Consider the following 17,381-nt stretch of genomic DNA (forward strand, 5'->3'; position numbering starts at 1 on the left):
AACAATTAACAGACTGACTAAAAGTTGGTTAGCTCCATATATAGAGCAGTTTATGAACGCTGGTTGATTGTTTTGGGCTACATTAAAGCTACATTAATGCAATATTCTATCATTTCTTCAGAACGTCTCATGTCTGTGACTTTTCTCCACAAAGGAGCAAACTCTCTTTTCAAAGTGAATTCCTCTTTTCAACCACAGCTGACATCTTTAGTGAAGGTTTTAGTTTGAGTAGAGCTTTTTAAATCAACTGTAATTATAAAAATCACAGGCATACTGTTAAATAATCTGATTTAAATGTCAGAGAAGCTTTTGAATGAACTGTTTAATGCTGACCCTTACAGGACTCAACTGTTAAGTGAATGTGCCTTTTCAAGAGTTTTTGTTCACTCAAGCTAAAGGTTTTTTTAGCTTTCTATCTTGTGTGCCATCACATGTAAATGTAGAAATGAGTTCAAAATGTAATTTTAAAAGAATGAAACTGATATCACTGGTTACTTGTGAAATTAGAGATATTTGTTCAAGCCTATCTGAAGGAGCCGACACTTCAACTTCATTTTCTTTGCTGCGGCGTCGACCTTGATCCATTTCATTGTTGTGATTTTGGAGTTTCTTCCTCCTTCACTCACTTCAAGTGTCTCTAGATAAAACTGCCAGCTCAGAGCCTCCAGTGTAAAATGTAAATGCAATCAACATGTCGGAGTGAAGTGCTACAAATATCACAACTCATCGTGTTTTTCTGACGAAAGCGAACAGTCATCGTCAAAGTCGACAAGAGCTCAGCGCTGCTGGTTGGTCGCGTTTGTGACTCATCGCATTTCTGCAGCCGACAGACAAACACACAAATTCAGAGTGTCTAATAGAGATTTGAGGTAAATTCAGGTTTAAATCTGGGTTTCTAAGGCTACAGTAGGGCCGCACGATTATGGCCAAAATGATAATCAGGATTATTTTGATCAATATTGTAATCATGATTATTAATCACGGTTGTTCATCATGTTACAGAAAATATCTGTATTTTTATACTTTTAAGCAAACACTATATGAAGCATTTTCAGTGCAAAATGAAACTTTAAATAAGAATAAATGATAAATAATCGTAAAATAAAATTTGCCCAAGAATTTAAAATTTACCAAGAGATAACTGGAAAAAAAAGTGCTATTCAGAGTGCAATCACAAAGTGCAACTCAATGGAAATAATTACACTTTGGAGAAATAATTGCGCGAGGGGATCACATATTTATTGTCCTGTGTTTTGACTATTTTTCTGAAGCCCTTGTTGCTCACTGTATTTATTGGACATGTCTTTGGCCAAATAAACGATATTGCGTCCGTTATCTCTGTGTGTCTTTGGGAGGGAACTGGATACGGTGTTGCCCGATGCAGGGTCGCTGTAATGTTGTCTGGGTTGCCGCTGGACACGGACGGGGATTTTGTGAATCAACGTTAGCTTTAGCCTTCATGCATTCCTCGTATTTGCGTTTGTGATGTTTTTTCCGATGGTTAAACAGATTAGTTGTGTTACTGTGTGGGGCAGACACAACTCTGCTACACTCTCTACATGTGACTTGTTCTTGTTTAACGTCACTTGCCCTGAATCCAAAACAAGTCCAGACGTTGGATGCTGATCCATTTGGAGGCACTAGCTCCTCACCATGATGCTGCTCATCTCCAAATGCTGCTGTACTTTCTTCTCTCGACATGACTCGCTCTCATCAGCCCAGTCCACTGAGTGATTTGAGGCTGCTGCTGCAGGGTGCGCTCGCTTGTTATTTAGGCAGCTTAATGAAGCCTTAACCATGTGTTCGCCTCCTGGTGGTTGGCTGACTACTGGTTGACAAGGCGCTTGATAAGATATGCACCAGAGCCCTAGCCTAGCCGCGCTAGACCGATGTTTTTGAAGGCACAAGGGTCTAGGGCCGCTCGACAGGGAGGGAGGCGGGCTAAAAGGTTGTCTTTCAAATCACTCTGCAGCAATTGGGCAGGTATACAACCAATCAGTGCAACGAATAGGCTGACGTAGTTCCTAGAGCGCCAGCGGATTGTGGCTAAGTCCCATTAGCTTCCCAACCAGCGGAGCCAACTGGTATATTAAGGATTTGCCACATCCCGTCGGCATAAGTCCAAATACGTCTTTCTTCTCAATGAAACACTTCAGTGCCGTCCTTTGTTTATCTTTCAAGTTGAATTTTAGCTTCAAATCTTTAAGGGCTGTGGCCAAAGATAACTGTTTATTGTGCACTGGTTGTTTCTGTCAGAATCGTCACGCCTCTGTCGTCACTTAGTTACGCCCGCCTTCTGACTCTACACTTCATGGTGATTCGTCCGGACAGTTTTAGGAGCATCCAGCCTCGAGCCTTATGGAGGGTAACTAGACCCACCCTGGCAGAGAATTAAATTCGTTGCCGTGGGTTGTCTAGCGTGGCTAGGCTACCAGAGCCCGCATTTTAAATGTAAATATCGCCAACGATCAGGTTAATTTAATTGTGGCAGCCAAAATCGTGATCGTGATCAAAATTCGATTAATTGTGCAGCCCTAGGCTACAGTATCATTTCTTATATATGCTATAACTTGTGCTGCACAACTCACCTCCTTCTGGGGCGAGAAAACAGATCAACATGTATAAAAACAACAAAAACTCTCTGGGAAAATACTATCGCCAAACCTGGAAGATCTCACAGAGGTCTGCACTTGAAGATTGAGAGGAGAAGGAAAGAGTTTTAAAACAGCACCTGAACTTTTTGCTTTCCTTGACATGCAAATATATGAGATATAGAAAAGTCTCAGTGGACTGTGCTGTTTTTTTTTTTTTCCTGTTTGCTGCAAACAATTTTAAAACAACTGCTCTCTAAGTGTTTATAATCTAAAACCAGAGACTGATTACAGCACTAAAGTCATGTTGACCTTATAAGATCTGCATTAAGCCTCTTTACTGGTTATGTTTTTATATTTCTTCTTGATTTCAAGACCGTTTTACACTGACAAGGTCACTGTTGTAAGAATCAAACTGTCGTACACTCAGTAAGTAGCAGATTAATGTAAAACACAACTGTACTTAAAGATTTACTCATGTCTTTATGACGGTGAAGTCTAATTAATAAACCTATTGACCTACACACATTCACACTTTTTGGCCATCTCTCCCTTCTATGGTTTTTTCTGTGTCATTCCCAGACATACACACACATTTTTTCCAGCATTTCTGAGCCTCAAAACTAAGAAAACAATGCGATCTTTCATTTGCAATAACTTGTTTTGACCAACCACTGATCCCATGTGCCGATACGACTCTTAAAAGTTTACACAAAATGAGGCTTTGTAATGTTTTCTCCTGTGAATTATCAGAAAACAGATGACACATCTAGGGTACCAATGCTTGTTTCTGTTGTTTAAGGTGCAGTTCTGCAGCTGAAACTACAACACATCCCATAATACTGATGCTCAAATGTGCCAAACAAAAACAAGATTTTGTAGACTGTGGCCACTGGCGTGGTTGTAAAACCGATCTGGTTGTAGTTTTTAACAGAACTCAGACGCATTTTTCAGCCCTGAAAACTTAATGTGTCTATCTGCTGGATTGGTGAGGGCATGAGGCTCGGAGGCGGCGGAAAAAGAATCCCAAAGCTACCTCCATGTACTTTAAAGGACCTGTAGCTCTGAAAATATCCACACTGTAAGGGTAAAACTTTGCACAGCTTCATTTAGACCCTCCAGAAAAACGTGATTATGCGATCGCATGAATTCCCGCATTAATCACCAAAATGCCGCTGATTATGCGGGGGTCAATTATTTCCCAAAAGGCCGCATAATGCCCGCAAAACAGCGCATATCTCACATTTCCACGAAAAAAAAGAGAAATATGCGGGTCCCGCTTGATTTCACAATTTCCGCATAAAATGAGAAAACTATAACCAATATAAATGGAGTTGTGAGTTTTTATGTGACGCCCGGCCTGACGCCATCAGTTCATTCACACACACACTAGAAGCACGAGCTGATGCGGAGCACGGCGCCAGTGTTGCCAACTTAACGACTTTCTCGCTAATTCTAGCGACTTTCCAAAGCGTCCTAGCGACTTTTTTTGTCAAAAGCGACTAGCCACAAATCTAGCGACTTTTTCTGCCGTTTTGGAGACTGACAGGAAAACTGGGATCATTCTGCAGTTACTGTCCTCAACAAGCAGCAGGTGCTGCTGTGAGCTTCTCCCCCTCCCAAAGCACAGGCTGTCAGTCCAGTAACCCCGCAGCAGTCTGTGTCTGATTAGAGGACACATCCCTCCGCAGCCAGACGGCAGGTGAATCGCGCATATTTTTGCATATTTCACAACTATTCGCATACTTTGCAACTTTCCACAATTTTCCCGCATAAAATGGCATAAAAACCCCGCATTTTTATTCGCATAATCAAGGATTTTTGTCCGTGTTTTTCTGGAGGGTCTATTCATTAAACATACTTAAGTTACTGCACATAAAAAAAAATCAGCTGATTCTCTTTTCAGATTTGTTAGATTTTATATGCAATGACTGCTTTTAGCGAGTAGGTTTACAGTTTGCTTTACTTGTGAGAAATACCTCAATGTTTGTAAATGGTCATCTGGTGTCAACGTCGCCTCTCTTATAGCTAAATTCACAAACTCTGAAGTTAAAAGCCTTAAAATGAAAACAGATTCTGGGTTTGTTGAACTTTCTTTGTAGTACAGGCCTTGGAACCGGTTTAAAGAAGTGAAATAGAGACAAGAAGGTCAGATCTGAAGCCTCAGCACAGCCATAACGGTGGACAATCGGTGTCTTTCTCAAGGACTTGGCAGTAAGATGAATATGTGCAAAACGAAGCTGAAAAGTGGACTTTTACACTGAATTAAATCATCACATGTAACTGCTGATTGGACACTTTTATTCACGAGTGTTCAAGGTCAAACCTGATGCAGTTAATTGAACTGTAAAATACAGTTTGTGTGTCATAACACGCAGCCTTCACTGATCCTGATCAAGAGAGACATCATCAGAGTATGTTTTTACTTTAAATACTTTATAATCCAGTGTACTGCAGCTTTGGAGCTCAGTGAGCCCCAGCTGCTGTGAAATATTTCACCCAATGGAGCCTAGCAGAGACAAAAAGTTGAAGGAACACGATTTCAAATCGGGTTATTTTCCTTTAAGTCTGTTTTTTATAGTCCTAGTGATTAAAAGTTCTGATATGAAATGACTGAACGAGTACCTGGAAGCTAATCAGAATGGAATATGAAGTCTTGAATTAAACCAAGACGAGTGTCGCTAGTGAAAGAAACATCCCCGTAGTGGACTGGTGTGTTTACCTGCGTTGGTGTTGGTGGTGTTGGAGCCCTGCAGCAGCACCGTCAGAGTCTCCATCACCAGCCAGGCCAGCTGCTTCTGCTCCTCGGCTACCGTGTTGTTCTTGCAGTCGGCTAACAGAGAGAGAGGAGAGAGGATAGCGTTAGCGTAAGACTGTGAGCATTAGATTTTTTTGTAATGTTTTTGATTTATTTGACTTTTTAGCATGTTTTAAAAGACCTATAAGAGTACCATACTGCTGCATATACACCCAGCAATGAAAAAAAACATTAATATTTCCGACTTGAATTACTTTTTACTGATTTTTTTAACACCTACACTTCTCACTTTCTAGCAGTGATGAGTTGTGCGTCGAGGTGCATCACCGAGAGTTTCATCTGCAAACTGAGCCTAGTGTGAAGTTACTGTTTTAAATATGCAGGAAATCAGGTTAATTTCTGCATTTAGCAAGACGTCAGCATTATCTCTGTGTAGATTATCAGTTGTCAGGATTACTACACCGATGTGGAAACGAATGAAAATATAAAATTATTTCTACAACTTGCCAAGTTGTTTTGATGATGAAGTAAAAATGAGATTGTTCAGTTCCAGATCCCTGTGACTAAACGGAGACCTAACAGTGTAGAAAGAGAGCCACCTTTTAGAAACTGAAACCTCTGACGTACAGCTCGACCTACACTTTCGTTCAAAAGTTTGGGGTCATCCAGACAATTCCATGTTTTCCATGAAAACTCAAAGTTTTATTCATGTGCTAACATAACTGCACAAGGGTTTTCTAATCATCAATGAGCCTTTCAACACCATTAGCTAACACAATGTAGCATTAGAACACAGGAGTGATGGTTGCTGGAAATGTTCCTCTGTACCCCTATGGAGATATTCCATTAAAAATCAGCCATTTTCAGCTACAATTCTACAATTTTATTTAGCAGACGCTTTTGTCCAAAGCGACGTACAACACAAGCTAGAATAGCCATTTACCACATTAACAATGTGTAGACTGGATTTATCATGCAGGCTTCTCGCCAGCTCATTTCAGCGTAACGAGCCGTTACGCTGTCAGTTTAAAAGATTGTGCTGTTATTTTGACAGATAACGCCATGTGCGTTTGTTTTTAATCAACTGGGTGCTTATCTAGGTTAATTTATGTCTCCCCACCTCAGCCGTACTTTCCTGTCGATTGACCCGTTCCTGTCTAAAATTAAGAGTCGCTTACAATTAGCATGTCTCGGTTGTTTCCATGATGCCATGTATGGTGAATAGTGACCTAAATCACAAGCATTTGGAGCATCTGCATGACGCTCATTGGCTGACATCTGGGCCGGCCGCTCACGAGATTTAATGAAGGCTATTGCGCGTGCGCAGTGTCGGGCTGTTACGCTGTAAAAAAAATCCTGGTGAGAACCCTGTCATTCATTTAATGTTATCTTCAATGAAAAAAAAAAGCTTTTCTTTCAAAAATAAGGACATTTCTAAGTGACCCCAAACTCTTGGACATTAGTGTAGCTGCTAACCACTAATCTCGCTTCGTAGTGCAGCATTTAGTTGTAAAATTTCCACAACACATACTACATTCAGAAGCTCACTCTACATATTTCAATAATTACAAACAGGTAAAGAAACAGCACTAAAGCAGCTCCTCACCTTGGTCGTTATTGTGCGGCTGCTGCTGTGACGCCGGGTCTTTGAGCAGCGCGGCGTACTTGTGCAGCAGGTTGACCAGCACCTCCAGCAGGCCCACCTCCCGCAGCACGTCGCTGAACACCGGGTCGTGCCTGGCGAGCTTCAGCAGCGTGCGGACGGACGTGATGCTGCAGGCGTGCGACGTGCTGGACTTGAGCAGCACGCTGACGCTGAACAACTCCTTGCACGGCACGTAGTTGAGGCTGAAAACCACGAACTCCAGCAGCTCGAAGTACTTGGCCTGGGCCTCGGGGAGCTTGGCCACCCGCTCGGCGAACTGCGACAGGGTGTGCTGCGACTCCAGGATGAAGTAGTTGGCCGGCTCGGCGGCGTAGATGTTCCCGATGGCGTCCAGCAGCATGCAGGCCAGGCGGCTGGTTTTGGCCCGCAGGAAGGCGTTCTGGAGGACGGCGAAGGCCTGGATGTTACGGACTGTGTGGCCTGGAAAAAAAACACACGAAAGAGGAAAGGATGAACGACTGATTAAAAGAGAGGAGCCAAAAAATGACATGTAGAGGCTGATTAAAGACAGAACTTTGTTGTTTTAGCTTGTATTCTGTCAAACATTAAATCACCATGAGTCATAAGACATTTGTTGTTTAATCACTGACAGGATAGGAGCTACAAATGTAACATTTTTTTCAAGCATTCTCTCTAAAGCATGCACATAAATATTCATAAAGCTATGTTTATCTGTAATAAAACTATCACTAAACAGCATTTTTGCCATTCATTTTCAACACATCTTATCAAAGTCTGTCAGATTTTGCCTTTTTTTTTTAAATCTCTGAAGCAGATCACTTTCAAAATTGTAAACTAGTGCAACAGCAGATAAAAATATTAAAAACAATGATACAAAAACATACTTAAATTGAACAAAAGCACAAATAAATTGATAAATAAACCGAAACTCGGACACAACAGAGCCCAGTGGTGGAAACGCTGCTCTGCTTTGCATCATCCTGGATGCATTTCGGGAAAATATGCAAATTCTTATGCACCCAGACAGAAAATAAACATTCAAAAAAAGAGCACAAGTGGACGCTGACTCCACATTTGCATTTACAGACCTGCTTTAGCGGAAACCTGAGACCCTTCCTGATGTTACATAAACTGTCCTGAAGCTACACAAAACCCAAAGAGCAGCAGCACTGACCCTGAGAAAAAAGAAACGACTGAAGAAAACCGACCTCGTGCAAAAACACCACCGTCACAAAAACAACATGTACATTTTTTCACATGTTCTTATACAATCTTCAGAACAATATTTGCTGAAAGGAAACTTAAAAACCCAGCTACGTCATTTAAACCTGAAAAAAATAATACAAAGTTGCTCCAATTAGCTTTAGGGGGCAGTTTCAGTACAGCACCGTCATTCACCATTAGAGAGAGATCAAATGTGAGATAAATATTCCTTAGAATTCTATTTAATTTCGTTACGCTCCTTTCTGGGATACAATCAGATGACCAAGCTGGGTTAAAATGAACTTTTAGAGGCCAAAGTGGTTGTTTTTAGCAGATAAATCATTATGTACGGCCATTTTCATGAGATGCGGTTCATTATTATGACTAAAAAAATGATATTTTTCAGATTTTATTTGTTCCTTTGCAACAGATTCTGGACAAGACTGCTCCTTCAGATTATTCTGAACACTTAAATAACACTTCTATTGGACAAACTGGTTGTTAAAGTGTTTTAGTTTGTAGCCAATAAACATTATGCATGGCCTTGTTTGTAAGAAACGGTTTGTTTATCATAACCAAAATAAAAAAACATTGATCTGATTTATGTATTTTGCAACAAATTCAATACGAGCTCGCTCTTTCAGGTTATTCTAAATTACTGAAAAGATAAAATCTGACTTTCTAATTGAATTTTCCAGTGAAATATGAGACTCTACAGTCAACTAGAGCAGTTTAATCTGCAGTAATAACCTGCTCCTGTAACATATTCCCTTGTTTTTGTCATTATTTCTTGTTTGGGTTGGATTGCTTTGTCAAGTCTGAGTAATAAAGCATCAAAGGGGAAAATAATCTTCATCCAGTGAGTCAATAAAAGTATCTTAGGAGGCAGTTCGTCTTTAACTTAGATGAAGAGACTAAAGTGCAAAAGCATTAAAGATAGATTTCATCCATAACCTACATTACACACATTATCTGACCTCCATTCTGGGGTTGAGCGGTGAACATAAAGCCATAAACTATGACTCACACACACGAAAAAGCGGCACACCAACGTGTCATCACACACACGGCGGTTAAGTGAATGTGGCGGCTTAATTAGGCGAGTAAGCGGCCCCTCGCACCACGATGGCTCCTGGTAATGACTCTGCACACAGCTGGAACTGTCATTAAGCGGGTAAACACGAGTGTGTGGCTGTGTGCTTTTACGTGAGCGCGGTGGAAGAAGGCAGCCGAGCTCGACGGCGTGAGGTTAGGAGGATGACGGTTTCCGTGTTTGGATGCGAGTGTCGTGGGATTTCAGCAGCAAGGAGGCAACGGCACTACAGAGTTCATTAAACATCTGAGGGAAGAAGAACATCGAAGCTACTGCAAAAGTGCGGCTCAATAATGTGGACTGGAAAGGCATGTCATCTTTAAAAAAAATGCTTATATGACACCATTTACCAGAACAAAAAACAGTAAAAATATCCATCCATCTATTATCTATACGCCACTTAATCCTCATTAGGGGGCTGGAGTCTGTCCCAGCTGATTTAGGGTGTCACCAGTCCATCACAGGGCTACATTTAGAGATAAACACTCACATTCACACCTACGGACAATTTAGTATCACCAATTTAGCTTTAATGAGAAGCAGAAAAATTATGAACTTTGTTGGTTTTTTTGTACGAATGACAATAAAGCTCTTGAATCTTAACTCTAAAAATTGTGGCATTTCATAAAAATCTATTTAATCTACACGTCTCGTTTAAAAAAATCTGCAAAATTAAACCATTCCCTGCGAAACAACAAATAGTTCTGCATTTCTTTGCGTAAAAAAAAAACATGATCTGCTCTGTTACAACCAACAGTCACGTGACAAAAATTGTGCAACTTTTTAGTTGAAAACTGATGCATTCAAACAGGATAGGTTAGATTAGAAGGACGAAAAAATAAAAAAGAAACATATCTAATCAATAAAATAAATGCAGCATGGCTCAAAACGGTACAAAAGCACCAGATTCTGTGAAAAACTAAAAATTCTGTGCCTTTTTTGGGCAACAGAAAAGCCCTGTTTGATTCAGATGTGAACTACGGTAACGTGACAAAAATTCAGGAACCATTCGCCTGAACGGCAGGCAGTGTCTACCAAACAGAAAGGAGAAATGTACTGAAACAAATCAAAGACACAGATATAAATGCAGCATGGCTTAAAAAAAACAAAAAAAAAACAGTAAACAGAGGTTGTTGGAGGATACATTCAGCACGGTGAAACATCTTTTTAGACATTAAAATGCCCTCAGGGGACAAATAAAGGTTTCTGAATTAAATTGGGGGGCAAATAAGTGAGAAAAACATTTGCAGGGGTTGAAAAAAATCAAAGTAATAAATAATCTATAGTATGTAGTTGCTTTTTCCAGAAATGGAAGGAAAAATGTTGTACTTGTTGATTCCAATTCATGTAAAATAACCACACAAATTCAACTTTTCTTTATCTTTTTGTTCATGATTTTCGTCTTTCCAACCTTATTATACTGCATAAAATACTTTTCTGAGTTCTCTCTCCATATAAACATGGTTGTGATGCTTCCATAACGATGCAGGACGTTATATTCTCACAAAAATGAGCCCACAGTGAGTAAAACTGTTGGAGGAGCATCTGCTTTGGGTTCAGAGGGTTAAAATACTGATATAATCTTCTAAAGAGGCATGAGTGCAGCAGCATTATTTTAAATCTAATCGAGACGTGTGTGCTGGATGTTTCTTCATTGATTAACTATAAAACGAAAGAGGGGATAGAAGACGGAAGGTCATGTTGAACGGGTTCAGAGGTAAACGTTCAGTCAAAGACAATTCTCTGAACCGCTGAAGCGTCTCTGGCTCCCCGAAGAGCCAATTTGTATGCAAGAGGCTGGAGGCGTTCGTCTCCAGCCGAGTGACGGGCGGCGGAGTTGCCATGGTGTCTGTCAACAGGTTAAGCTGACTGGGATCAGCCAAGCATCAAAGTCATTTCAGGGATTAAGATCTGACAGGCAGATACGGCGGCTGGGGTATACATGAAGACTTCTCCACCAGTAATTCCTCTCTTGTTTCAGGGCTCTAGGCAAATCGGGTCGGCGGTGCTCTGCAGATTTAAGAGGCGGATCCGCGACCGGAAAATCACTGGGTTGTGTCGTGGACGGGGGAGGGAGGAAATGTCTTTACTTCCGCAGGATTTAGTCCTAACAGCTGCATTTCCATTACGGGTTTTTATGTGCATTTTCACGTATTGTAGTTGAAAAAGTTAATGGAAACAGCAGAAATTGAGGAAAGCGCTTCCAATTTTGCAAAGAAGTGGCTTATGACTTTCAAAAAAATAATAATTATTGCGCAGAATGGGAGTGAAAAACATTTTTTTTAATATGTTCATTTTAAATCAGCTGTTTCTTTCGTTTTCTTTGTCCCCAGAGCGTATAAAACATGGCCGACAGCAGCTGGAATGGCAGAATATTAACAACTTTTCTCAAACTTTCTCTCATAAATGGTAACAGTTTTGTTTTTCCTCTTCTTCTTTTAGGTTTATGGAGATCCAATTTTGTTTCCAGCTTCATTTACACCATTTTTTACAGCTATTTCTAACTGATGATGCTATGTAGTCTATGTATTTACCCCAAAGCAGCTAATTGAAATTTGCTTTTCCCAATGTTTGCTTGACAATTCAGAAATCACAGCAACTAAATCGTGGATTCCTGCTTTGGAATATGCTAATGGATGATTGTTTAATTGGTATTTGAAGGGACAAAATGTTTTTGGCCAAGTAAAGGATGCAGATTAATGGATGACAACTTTAATTTGTCATGTTATTGAATGCTTCTCTGCATTACCAGCGACTTTTTTAAATATTATCAAGCATTATGTAGATGCCAAGTCAGTCTTATCGAGTATTAACTAGAAGGAAGGAAGGAAGGAAGGTAGGAAAGTAGGAAGGTAGGTATGTAGTGGTTGGTTGAGTTGTTGAGTGGTTGGTTGGGTGGGTGGGTGGGTGGTTGGTTGAGTGGTTGGTTGGGTGGTTGGTTGAGTTGTTGGGTGGTTGGTTGAGTTGTTGGGTGGTTGGTTGGGTGGTTGGTTGAGTTGTTGGGTGGTTGGCTGAGTGGGTGGGTGGTTGGGTGGTTGGTTGAGTGGTTGAGTGGTTGGTTGAGTTGTTGGGTGGTTGGTTGGCTGAGTGGGTGGGTGGTTGGGTGGTTGGTTGAATTGTTGAGTGGTTGGTTGAGTGGTTGAGTGGTTGGTTGAGTTGTTGGGTAGTTGGTTGAGTTGTTGGGTGGTTGGTTGAGTTGTTGGGTGGTTGGTTGGGTGGTTGGTTGAATTGTTGGGTGGTTGGTTGAGTGGGTGGGTGGTTGGTTGAGTGGTTGGTTGGGTTGTTGGTTGGTTAGTTGGTTGATTGGGTAGTTGGTTCACTTGTTGGGTGGTTGGTTAGTTGGGTGGTTGGTTGGTTGGTTGGTAGTTAGGTAGGTAGGTGGGTACTTTCTCGATCCAGAGGGAAATTGAAGTAACCACCAGTATATTCAACATACCAAATTTACATAAATAAGAGATAAAAGCAGAGCACACAGGAGACAGAGATATATACAACATAAAAGTATAAATATGTACAGAAAGTATAGATAAAGATTAGAAACTGTGTAGATGGTGTAAAAGTAGGCAGAAAACTATAAACCAAATGCCAATATTTAATGTACTGTATTAGTTATAGTAAAGTGGCTGCATTTATAGAACATTTTCTACCTTAACGGTACTCAAAGTGCTTTAAAATGCTCCTCATTCACACACGCTCACAAGCAAATGGTGGCAGAGCTGCAAGATGCATGCTCAATATCACTGGGAGCAACTTTGGGTTTAGTGTACTAAACCCTAAACTGGGAGGGCTGGAGTCCACACCACCAACCTTCAATCAATGGACAACCTCCTCTACCACCGGAGCCACATGGAGGTAATGATGAAGCATTGACCTACCTTTCCCAGAGGGCTGTGGGAGAACAAATCCAGGCAGAAGGAAGGGAGCTCCGGTGGTGAGGCCGGCTGGTTTCAGCTCCGTCACCCCGTACGTGGACAGACAGGTGACCAGGTTGACCAGGTCCTTCAGAGCATCTTTTGACTCGTCCTCCTTCGCCTGTTCCAGTCTGGATGCAGAAGAAGAGCTTGTATGATTGTTTACACAGCAAAAAACAAGCATAAAAGATGTAGGGAGAGCAGTTCATTAGTGGTACCTGAGCATGAGGTCGCAGAGGAAAGCGTAACCCTGGCACATTCGGAAATCATCCAGCAGCGTCTGGGAAACGTCGCTGGAGTCTTTGAGGAAGCAGGAGAGACCAGCGAACATCTCGACGATCTCCAGCGGGGAGAGATCGTCCGACTGCTGCATGTTCTGAACACATGTGGCCAGGCATTCCTTCTCTGTAGGTGGACGGACGGGGAATAGACGTAAAGAAAGAGAAGGGGGAACTGGTGAGGAATATGCTGCCGTGATGTATAAAGTAAGGCCTGGAAATGATTAAAGATATCTGCTCCAGGTTTGCTTTCATCCTAGATTTATGGAATCAAGTGGAAAACACACTTGAGAGCAGTTGAAATGTAAACTTCTTTCACATGTCAGCAGCTGTATTTCCTCTAAATATAAAACAGAATATTACCCAACTCGCTTGTTAGTTTGTTTGTTTGCCTCGTTTTCCATTTGTGTTTTAATATGATTGTTCAGCTACAAACTCACGAGTTACAGATGGCTTTGAGGTTTGTTTTCTCCAATCCATCTGCATACTGTTACATACCCTCATCATTTTGACAATTTATTTATTGAACAACCTCTGAGAAACATGAAAGGAGAACTTCTATTCACAATATTCACATACAGTGATAATGGAGGCGTGACAACCCATTTTTCATTTTAAATTAATAGATTTTTAAGAAAATGCATCTTGTTTCTTCGTTGCACAAATGTCACACCAAATTGTGGAACTCTTGGGAGGTTTCAATGTTTAATTTGTCAACACAGAATGCATTTTCTGCGTTCTTGAAAGCAGCTTTGTTTGAGTGCACATAATGTGTTTTCTTGTTACTAGGCTGCATGACAGAAGTTTATTTTGTACATGTTGCTTGAAACATCTGTACATTGACTTCCTTTATATTTCTAATTTTGTAAAAGTGGCAAAAGGGATGTCGAATAAAGTCCAGATGTGCTTTTGATGACTGTATTTTGAATGCGTCTTCGGCAGGCAGTAGACTACAGAAAAACCAGCAAACCCAGTAAGGTTCACAGACGTCCCACACGTGTGCGTTTACCGTGTATGTATTTGACCACGTTGACGCTGAGGCCGTGTCTGGAGATGGTGGTCAGCACCTCGCCGGCGCTCCTCCTCCAGGGCAGGTTGTGGGGGGGGCACCAGGAGGTGATGGCGCTGAACAGCAGCTGGAGGTCGTCCTTCTGGGCCAGCTCCTCCGCCGGAGACACGAAGGTGCAGAGCTTCACCAGGATCTGCAGGAGAGGCGGAGAGGAGAGGAAGAGTTTTTACTGCGGCTGAAGGCGTCGGTCTGGAAGTAAGCTGATAAAACTGCCGCCGGAGAAAAGAGAAACGTCGCTTGCAAAGTGGAGCCCGAGTGTTTCACCACACAGACAGAGGAGTGTTTCTGTTACGTGTGTCTTCTGTGAACTGCCGTCATTGACATGTAAAAATGCAAGTTGTTAATAATCGTGGCAGGTTAAGTAAATGAAGCAACATTTAATTTCTAATCATGATCACAATAAGGGCTCATTCCTGTCAGTGAAAATAGGAATTTAAGCTATCAGACTGAGGCATTAACTTATAATACACTGAGGCAGAGCAGTGATTGAAGTTGATGCTGAATCTATAATAAATGATTGAGATTCTACGCAAGCAAAGAGCCACAAAAATTAAGTAATTTCCATGTTTTTATATATGTTATTAATGTGAAGCAGCCAGAGCCCTCAGGTCATCAGGGACAGGCTTACTGTGTGTTTACTCTATGTTTTATTTCTCTGATTTGAATGTATTTTACCTCTAAATCATTTTTCCTGAATGCATTTCTTTGCCATTGTAAAGCACCTTGAATTGCCTTGTGTATGAATTATGCTATACAAATAAGGATTAAGGGCCTGGCCTTGCCTTAATCCCAGAGGAAGGAGAAAGAAAAAATATAGGTCCCACCGCCATAAATACAGATATATAAGCAAAAATGTGCAGTAAATTTAAAAAAAGAAATGAGAAAAATATAAAATGCAAATGTCTCACGTTAATTTACACAAGACAATTAAAATGCAACATCTGTACGCATTTTAACAACGTATAATTAGCTTTATTGGAACTTACTAGCTTATTAAGATTAACGGCCCACTTAGAATTGACTTGTGTCTATTTCACAAACTGGAATTGACTCAAAATTCAGTCAATAATTCTAACTAGGCCTGGTAACAGCATGAAATAGACACACATATTGAGATAGAGAAATGTATATTTTAGCTTAGTATATATGACATTGGTGGTCAAAGACAGGCAGGGTTGAGCCTTCAGTCTCCGTACGGTTCCCAGTGTGTTTATTAAACCATTTCACAGCAAAACTACAGGTCTGACTGCTTTAAATTCAACTTAACTGACCGCAAACTGATCTAGAATTTCCATAGTTTTCTGACCTGAACAAAGACTTTCTGGAGCAGCGCCCGGCGGTCAGCGAGGGGCAGCTCTGGCTGGGGGTGTCCCTGTCCGGGGGTCTTCTCCTGGTTGGGCGGTGGCTGTGGCGGCTGTGGTGGGGGGGCGACGGGGGCCTCGGCCATGTGGGGCAGGTCAAAGAACAAGTAGAGGCATTTGACCAGCGTGGAGGGAACAGACATGGTCGTCATGCAGTCCACCGTTTTCTGTGGGGAGATGGAGGTAAAGAAAACAGAATAATAACCGGAAAATCATTTAAGAACAAGAGGACTAAAAAAAAACAAAAAAAACTTTGAGTTGGTGATCGGTGACGTCTCCTACTTTGCCAAAAATGACTTCAAATGCGACCAAAATGACTCGAAATTTGCCTGAAATGACTCAAAGCATGTCCACAATCACTTAAAACGTTTCCAATTGATGCAAAATTTGTTCCGTATGAATCAAAAATGTCTAACATGTTTCAACTCTGGCAACATGACTCAAAGCTTACTTAATATTTATTAAATAGGACACAAAATTCATTAAAAATGCTTCGCAAACTATCCAAAATAATTCAAGCGCATCAAAAATTACTCAAAACCTGTCCAATATGACTTAAATCATTTAGAAAATGACTCAAAATTTATTCAATATGACACCAAATTTGTCCAAAATGATTTGAAAACCAACTAAAATGACTCAAGCTTGCCCAAAATAATTCAAATACATCAAAAATGACTCAAAACATGGCCTAAACGACTGCTAATTTTCCAAAAATGACTTCAAATGTGCCCAAAGTGACAACAAATTTGACCAAAATGATTTTGAATATGCCCAAAATTACTTAAACCTTGTATGAAATGACTCAAAATTTGTTCAATATGACACTAAATTTGTCCAAAATGATACAAAAACTGACTAAAATGACTCAGACTTGCCCAAAATAATTCAAATACATCAAAAATGACTCAAAACGACTCCTAATTTGCCAAAAATGACTTCAAATGTGGACAAAATTACTAAAAACTTGACCAAAATTACTTCAAATGTGCCTAAAATGAATTATATGTTTAAAATAATTCAAATACATCAAAAACGACTCAAAGCACGCCCAAAACGACTCCTAATTTGCCAAAAATGACTTCAAATGTGGCCAAAATTACTAAAAACTTCACCAAAATGACTCAAAATTTTCTCTCTCTGACACCAAATTTGTCCAAAATGATTCATAAACTGACTAAAATGACTCAAACTTGTCCATAATAATTCCAAAACACTCTGAAATGATTCAAACAGGTCCAACCCCCTTCCTTCAGGACAAAATAAAGACGAAAAATGTTCTCGTTTTCAGCGTGACTTTTGGTAAATGGCTGTTTTGTCGTGTTGTGATTAACGGTGGACTTTGTGTGAAGATAAAAAGGCCTGAGGTGTGTGTTCGCTGAGCGTTGTACTGCATTGTGTGTGCGTGCTTCAGAAAGAGATGGGGTTTGTGTTCAGTGAGGCGAATGATTCAGATAATCAAACGCTGCCTCCTACACGCACACACGCCG

General features: G+C 40.7%; 1 protein-coding gene across 5 annotated transcripts in view; it reads right to left on the reverse strand.

The window, feature by feature from the left end:
* wdfy3 (WD repeat and FYVE domain containing 3) overlaps window positions 1-17,381 on the reverse strand; it is a 145,360-nt gene that overhangs the window by 87,043 nt on the left and 40,936 nt on the right. For all 5 annotated transcript variants that reach the window (XM_051950393.1, XM_051950391.1, XM_051950394.1 and 2 more), the window contains exons 5-10: window positions 15,837-16,058; window positions 14,471-14,663; window positions 13,402-13,588; window positions 13,148-13,314; window positions 6,956-7,435; window positions 5,314-5,424 (exon numbers count right to left, since the gene is read on the reverse strand). In XM_051950393.1, coding sequence (XP_051806353.1) covers window positions 5,314-5,424; window positions 6,956-7,435; window positions 13,148-13,314; window positions 13,402-13,588; window positions 14,471-14,663; window positions 15,837-16,058 — 1,360 coding nt within the window. The remainder of the gene's footprint in view (window positions 1-5,313; window positions 5,425-6,955; window positions 7,436-13,147; window positions 13,315-13,401; window positions 13,589-14,470; window positions 14,664-15,836; window positions 16,059-17,381) is intronic.

Source organism: Acanthochromis polyacanthus, chromosome 7 (assembly GCF_021347895.1).
Source record: "Acanthochromis polyacanthus isolate Apoly-LR-REF ecotype Palm Island chromosome 7, KAUST_Apoly_ChrSc, whole genome shotgun sequence".
NCBI classification, from domain to species: domain Eukaryota; kingdom Metazoa; phylum Chordata; class Actinopteri; family Pomacentridae; genus Acanthochromis; species Acanthochromis polyacanthus.